The sequence below is a fragment of the Perca fluviatilis genome, chromosome 18, assembly GCF_010015445.1.
Source record: "Perca fluviatilis chromosome 18, GENO_Pfluv_1.0, whole genome shotgun sequence".
NCBI classification, from domain to species: domain Eukaryota; kingdom Metazoa; phylum Chordata; class Actinopteri; order Perciformes; family Percidae; genus Perca; species Perca fluviatilis.
Window position 1 is genome coordinate 2,318,864 of NC_053129.1, and position 7,659 is coordinate 2,326,522.

At 46.5% G+C, this 7,659-nt stretch overlaps 1 protein-coding gene across 2 annotated transcripts; it reads right to left on the reverse strand.

The window, feature by feature from the left end:
* Positions 1–3,800: 3,800 nt before the first annotated feature.
* LOC120546265 lies at positions 3,801–6,415 on the reverse strand. Of its 2 annotated transcripts, XM_039781100.1 has the most exons (3): positions 6,395–6,415; positions 6,095–6,173; positions 3,801–5,791 (listed from the first exon to the last, which is right to left on the reverse strand). In XM_039781100.1, the coding sequence occupies exon 3, from the start codon at positions 5,346–5,348 to the stop codon at positions 4,002–4,004; it is 1,347 nt and encodes a 448-aa protein (XP_039637034.1). In that variant the 5' UTR covers positions 5,349–5,791; positions 6,095–6,173; positions 6,395–6,415; the 3' UTR covers positions 3,801–4,001. The 2 variants fall into 2 exon arrangements, with proteins under 2 accessions (XP_039637034.1, XP_039637036.1); XM_039781102.1 differs by lacking the exon at positions 6,395–6,415 and having other exon boundaries at positions 6,095–6,191.
* Between the last annotated feature and the right edge of the window lie 1,244 nt (positions 6,416–7,659).

Below are 7,659 nucleotides of genomic sequence, written 5' to 3' on the forward strand. Positions count from 1 at the left end.
GTGCACAACTTGTGTCCCTCTGCATCCTGTATTTTGTAGACATGGATATTGGGATTTGCACCAACAACCGTGAACACTCCGTCCTCCCATTTGTCGGCCAACTTCCTCTTTCCTCGTTCTCCTTTATTCGCTACCAAAACACGATCTCCCACGGAGAGGTAGGTACCCTTGACACGTCTGTTATATTGCCGGGCCTGGTGCTGTTGCTCAGTGGAAGAATGTTTCTGGGCGATTTCCATAGCACTCTTGAGGCAGGAAAGCAGGGACTTGGCATACGAGTCATAGTCAACAACTCCTGGGTCATTCAAAACCTGCTTAAACAGAATATCCACTGGCAATCTAGGTACACGCCCAAACATCAAGAAGAAGGGTGCATAACCCGTAGTCTCATGAACGGTGGCGTTATAGGCAAATGTGAGGGTCTGGATTTGTTGTGGCCAATGGTGTTTTTCCTTAAGGGGAAGGGTCTGGAGCATGTTGCCCAAAGTGCGATTGAACCGCTCTGTTCCCCCATTGCCCATTGGGTGGTAGGCCGTCGTGTGAGATTTTGCCACACCGGCCAGACGAAGGAGCTCTGCAATCAAGTTGCTCTCGAAATTGGTGCCCTGATCGGAGTGCATCCTCTCAGGGAAACCGTAAACACAGAACACATTGTCCCAGAGCTTTTTGGCGACTTGTTTTGCCGTCTGATTGGCACAAGGGAATGCATGGGCAAGTTTGGTGAAATGGTCGGTGACTACTAGGACATCCACAGAACGCTGCTTGCTGTCCTCCGCCGACCAAAAATCCATGCACACTAACTCCATCGGGGCAGAGCTCTTGATGCTTTCCAGGGGCGCACGAGCAGCAGGTTCTGGCGACTTCCCAAGCACACATCTCTGACAGCATCTGACATGTGTCCTCACATCCCTCTCCATATCAGGCCAGTAAAATCGCTGCCTTGCCAGTGAGAGAGTGCGGTCCTGACCTTGATGACCTGCCAGATCATGAATGCCCAACAATGTCTTTTCCTTTAGGCTCAGAGGCAACACATATTGAAATCTTTTCTGCTTGGACACAGGATCTCTTGTTACCCGATACAACATCCCGTCATGGACTTCCAACTTGTCCCATTGTTTGAACAATCTGAGGACCTTCGAATCAGCGCCATGTCTTTCACGCCTAGATGGTCGCTTCCTGGCTGCAACGAAAGGCAACACCTTAGAGATGCTGGGGTCTTGCTCTTGACTCAACTGCAGCTCCTGAGCAGAGAACATGGGCATAACATCCTGACCACTCGACAGCTGTTGGACGTGTTGGGCCAAACAGAGTGCCCTGGATTCCGCTGCATCAATCCAGTCACAGTGTGCCTGACAAAGAGCTCTGATCTTGGCTGACATCTTTTTTTTTTGGGTACTTTTTTTTTGAGTGTGTTCTGAGAGTTTCGCGACTCAAGGCGTCAGCCACCACATTTCTTTTCCCGGGCAAGTGTTTGAGATCAAAGGAGTAAGATGCAAGCTTAGAGACCCAGCGGATTTCACATGCGTCAAGCTTCGGCTTTGTTAGCAGGTAAGTTAGTGGATTATTATCTGTCCAAATGGTGAAGCTTCGGCCTTTTAGCCAGTGGCTGAACTTTTCACATACACTCCACTTCAAAGCCATGAACTCCAGTCTGTGAGCTGGATATTTCCGTTGCGACGCACTGAGGGTCTTGCTTGCAAAAGCAACTGGTCGGGCCTTGAACTCTCCTCGTGGCACTTGAGAGAGCACTGCTCCAAGTCCGTCCAATGATGCATCGACTGACAGGATAAATGGCTCGTCAAAGTTCGGATGGGCCAGCACAACACATTCCAACAGCATGGTCTTCAACTGGTCAAAAGCGGTGCCACATTCTGCCGACCAGTCTGCAGGGGTAAGCTTACGATAGGCACCTAGAGGCTTCTTATCTTTAGCTGACCGTCCTCGTCTCTTCTGTCCAGCCGTAAGTGCGAACAAGGGCTTCGCAATTGAAGAACAGTTTGGGATGAAATGCTGGTAGTAAAATACCATGCCAAGGAATGATTTGATTCTCCGGAGAGAAGGCGTGCACTCGTCATCCTCCATGAGGTCTCGTACCGTCATCTTGGTGATGACCTCCACCTTGGCAGGATCGACGGCCACACCCTCACCAGTAATGACATGTCCAAGGAATCTGACTTGTTTTCGAAGCAGATGGCACTTCTTTGGGGCCAGTTTCAAGTTGTTCTCTCGCAACCTTTGGAATACTGTGCGAAGTCTGGACAGGGCCTCATCCTCGGACGATGCAAAGACAAGAAGATCGTCAAGATAACACAGAAGTTTTGTGAAGTTCATGTCCCCAAAGATCCCAATCATCATCCTCATGAAGGACGCTGGACTGTTACACAGTCCCTGTGGCATGCGATTATATTCATGCAGTCCAAGGGGGGTTGTGAAAGCTGTATACTTCTTGTCGTCTTCGTGCATTGGGATATTGAAGAAGCCAGAAGTGAGGTCCATCGTGCTAAAGAGGCAATTACCACCAAGAGCAGCCAGACAGTCAGACTGGTGAGGCAAGGGATGGGCGTCCTTTAAGGTCCGGGCATTCAGCCACCTGAAATCAGTGCAAATCCTCAATCCACCGTCTTTCTTCCACACCATCACCAGTGGCGAAGCATACTCGCTTGAAGACTTCCTGATAATCCCTTTTTCTTCCCTATCAGTGAGAACCTGCCTCAACTTCTGATAATGGGCAGGAGGGACTCTCCTGTATGGCAAGCGAAAAGGGCGATCATCTGTGAGATGAATGCGGTGCGTGTATCCCTTGACCTCACCACAGTCCAATGAGTGCTTGGAGAAGATGTCTTGGTATTCAATTAGTAGCTGTGCAAGCCTAGACTTACAGTCTTCACTAACCTGACATGTGTCTATGTCAACATCACTTAGGCCCAACTCCGACAAGCTTTTAGCCAACTGATCAGCAAAATAGGCACTGGGCGAGATGTCAGGGTGGTGTTGCAGTGTATCATGTCCTTGTTTCTCCGTGTGAGATTGCTGTATCTCAATGTCAGGTTGTGTGTTGTCTGCGCCTGGTTGTTTCCCTGAAGCCACATGTAGACCCTGAGAAGCAGCTAGATCCTCAATTGCCAAGCATGGAAACACATCAGCCAATTTGCAATTTCTCTTCAGTGTGATAGCCTTGTCAGATGGGTTCACAACTGTCATCGGCACCCATCTATCACCCCAGAGAGGTGTGACAAGTCGGCCCACTAGGACACCTCGTGGCATGGCTTTGGAGTTGGTTGGCTCTACGACAACGGTGCTTACAGGTGACATCGGTACGCTAGCAGGGAGTCTACCCCAAACTAAGTGTTCATGTCTGGGTAGGAGTGTCACTGCTTGGGTGAGCTTGACAGTGCCTATTTTGTCAGGAACCTCACTCCCTCTCCAGCGCTAGACATTGGTGAACATCGACAAGAACTGTTCAATATCGGGATCAGACTGATGCTCAGGTCTGGATGCCATGTTCCAATAGTCATCATCACCCTTCAGAACACGAATCACGTGTTTGATGATATTTGAGCCCAAGATGAGATCATCATGCTGACCAGGCACAACCAAGGTAGGTACGACACAGCGAACACCGTAAAGTTGCATCTCCAAGTCATAAAAACCCTCAGGTCGAGTCTGCAGACCACCACAACCAATCAGAACGATATTTTCTTCAGGGTGCTGCTTCTCAGGCAAAACACCAGCAGAGCTGAGTTTCTCTACCGCATGTTCGCTGATACTACATGCCATAGAGCCAGAGTCCAACATGCCTTTGAGCTGCACACTGTGATTGGCAAGGACAGTAGCATAAAACAACTCACTGAAAGCTTCGATCTTCTGTGTGGCTTGAATAACTATTCGGGTCCCCTTAGGTGCTTTGGCACAACAGTTCTCATATAAACGAGCTGGGTCGTGTGTATCAGAGAGGGATTCATCCACAATACCCACACCGCCCCTCCCAAGGTGTGGGTTTTCTAGTTTAACTGTCGGTTCTGTCCACCAGCGCTGTTGGCAGGTTGAAAGCGGCGCTGGTTGGTCTGATCAGGGCAGTCTCTCTTCCAGTGACCAGGCGATAAGCACTTCAAACACCTGTTCTCTCGCCTACAGTGAGACAATGTGGAATGATCAGAAGCCTCACAAACCCTGCACACCTTTTGAGAAGGGCGAGGCACTGCGGCTTGAGCCCTGGGGTTAGCTGGCACTTGTGTATGCTGTGTAACCAGTCGGTCTAACAAGTTTACCAAACTCCTTATGCAGACATTGTCAACACTCGCAGTAGTCATGGGTACCGGAGATGGCACCCCCGGTACAGTGGTGTTTGGGACTGATGTATTATCAGCTATAGGCACATGACACTGGGAATGGACTTTGTGCTCTACTGTGCTCGGCTTAAGTGGCCTAACAGTTGCAGCTTGGGTTTTCTTTCCCTGCATGTGCTCATCAAGCCTCTCTTGGATTTCACATGCCGACCATTTCTCCGCAGACTTGAACTTGAAAACACTTGCAAGAGACTGGTCTGGGCAGTGTTTGATAAACATCATACTGACTTCATGGCCTGGGTCATCAATGCTTCGGCATTGCCTTTTCAGATATTCATCCGCTACATCAACTGTTTTATTTAGCCTTATCCAATATTCCATAGCATCTTCACCTGGCATGGGCAATGTATTGTAAAAATCTGCCAAAGGCATGCTCGAGTATGTCAGTTCACTAAAGTGTTGTTTCAGAATATCAAAAATCACATGTGGATTTGCAGTGTGGTTAATAGATGTGTTGTTACGCAGCTTTATCCTCACCACATCCCCTGCTTTGCCCATAAGCTTTGCCAGGACTTCTTGTGAATGCTCATGAATGGGAATAGCTCGCTTCTTCAAGTACAGAGTCATAAGATTTTCCCACTCATGAACTGTGAATTTGTCTGAGCTATCACCCCTGAATATAGGAGGCTCTTTTGCATCTGACTGCATGACAACCTTAACGTTAGGCAATGTCATCTCTGAGGGCTGTACAGAAGTACTGGTGTCGTGTGTACACCTGTCAGATTGCAGCTTAGCTGTAATGGACTCCCCTAGCTTCTCAGCTAACTGTGTAATGAGTGAACCTAAGTCTGGATTCTGCTCGACTCGGCTTGGCATGGCACGATCTACATGACGTGTAGAGGTAAACTGTGGGGTGTGTAATGCTGTGACACTAGGCCCTGGTGTCCTGGACTCTAAGGGTCGAAAGAACAAACCCCTCCCCACACCAAACTGGTCCTCGATAGAGTCACGCTCAGCATTGTTACCTTCACCCTCAACAAAATATGTGTAACCCTCTGCCATATTTCAGTCACTCCATACACAGAAAAATATAACACAATTAAATCTTAATGGCTAAAGAGTAAGAGCACCAAAAAACAGATATGGCTAATTACATCAATCAGCAATCAATGGCACATCAGTAAACCACTCCCTTAGGTGCTGTTATATTGAAGAAGACAAAATGCAGTCCATGGGAGTACCTGACCACGGTAAAAGGTGAGTGAATGCAGCTTCCCACGGCGAACGAGCTGACGTCGATCTCCAGACCAATCCTTGAAAGGTCACGGCACCATTGTAACGGGCGTGCCTTGTCCTTAACAGTTTAAAATCAGGCTGGATGCACGTCCATTAACTCTCGTGTGTTCTGCGTTGTGTTCTATGCTGTGCTGAGTGAGTGAAGGAAGGACCCGGACCACGACCAGCTGCTGGTTTCTCTTTTAATGAAGGCAGAATGGTGGATTTGTCTGTACAAATCAACAGAAAAACACAAGGCTCTGTAACACGCAGTCTCCTCCACATAGCACACAGGCTCCTCTCAAGCTCCTCCTCTCAGCTAGTCTGGCGCGGACTGCACATACATACATGACTAACAAAACTCCCAGTATTAACAGCAAAAATACTTTTAAATAAAAATGTGGAAATGAATTAAATCAACCATAAAATGCTCAATGTATTTAACATGAATTTCTTTTACATGCTTAATACAACCAATGTAAACACATGTAAACACTATGCAAGATGAATTATAATGAACATTATACACATACCTGTACAAATCAACAGAAAAACACAAGGCTCTGTAACACGCAGTCTCCTCCACATAGCACACAGGCTCCTCTCAAGCTCCTGTTAGCAGTTAAAACATGCAGAAAACCCTGTAGACTAGCATGTGGAAATGTCTACTTTAAAGCTTGCAAAAAGTCTGTTTAGAAGGTTTATATTCGACTGACACAGTAACTGCATGTTCCCAACCTAGAAACTAACATTTATAAAGGCATAAAACAAGGTTTGCATTGTCCAAAAAACGAAATAAATGTTTAAAAATGACGAGCAAAATAATACATTACCTCCTCTCAGCTAGTCTGGCGCGGACTGAGAGAGGCACCTGAATGACGGCACAAGGCCTGCGACGTCTTAAAGTGACAGTACGAGTATTAACACCTTGGTTTGAATACAACATTCAGGCATAAATATAGGCAATAAACACATCTTAAACATATAGAAAACAATATTCATCAGGATTTGGTGACATTTCAACCGTAAAAGTAAAGATAATTTCAACCTGGTTACATTAGCATGCTTTTGTCCATTGTTTTGGGTCACTGGTAAAGTGGTGTCATTTACACATGATCTGTTCACTTCCACGTTTACTTCTAACTGGTAAATTTTGGTTTCCAGAACTGCAATCTTCTGAAGGAGTTTGTAGTAGTCCTCTATGGAGAAGGGTGGCATCTTGCTGCTAATTAGCTTTAGCTATAGTCACTTTAGGACAGGCTTGAGCTATTGGTAGGCCACGCTCACGCAGAAAAATGTTCAAATATGACAATAGCCTACTATGTCTACAAAAAAATTATAGTCCAGTGATTTATAAGTATCCAAGAGCCGCTGCTCATAGTTTCTCTCAGAGGAAAAGCAAGATTATCAGCAAAAATATGCAAGCAGAAGCAGGAGCAAGCAATAGAGCATCTGCACTGTAAGAAGCAGGAAGCGGAGTGTATAAGACATAAATGGGCAGAGAAAAGTTCGCCTTACACAAAAGGGCAAAGAAAAAATAATTTTGGCTTACATAAAAGGGCTAACAAAGGAAAGTCCCATACATGGGCCTTACAACAAAGGGTAAAGAAAAGCATACAAATGCAAAGGAAAGAATCACAAATTGCATGCAGCACAATAACAATTTAGGTGTACTGGGGGTCGCCCAGCACAACCCCAGTGGAACCATAACATGCATGCTGAACACTCGATCTAAAGAGAAGCATGACCATTGATTAGTAATGGGCCTATACATTTGAATGCATAAAGGAACAGTTAATTCTTACCCAGTCATCCTCCTCCACATCCTCTCTCCCAGGACTTTGGCATTCATTCCCACACAGTCTGCAGAGGTTTCTAACAGATTATATTCAAAATTATTCTCACATAGGCTACATCTAAAAGAGGAGAACACATACACACCTTAAAGAGGAGGACACACACACACACACACACACCTGATTCTGTCACCAGTGTGCAGGCAATCTCCCTCCTCAAATGTCTGATTGCCGCCTGATCTGTGGCGAAATTCAGCACTTCACCTCTCAGGAGAAGCTGTGCATACAACATACGGCAGAGT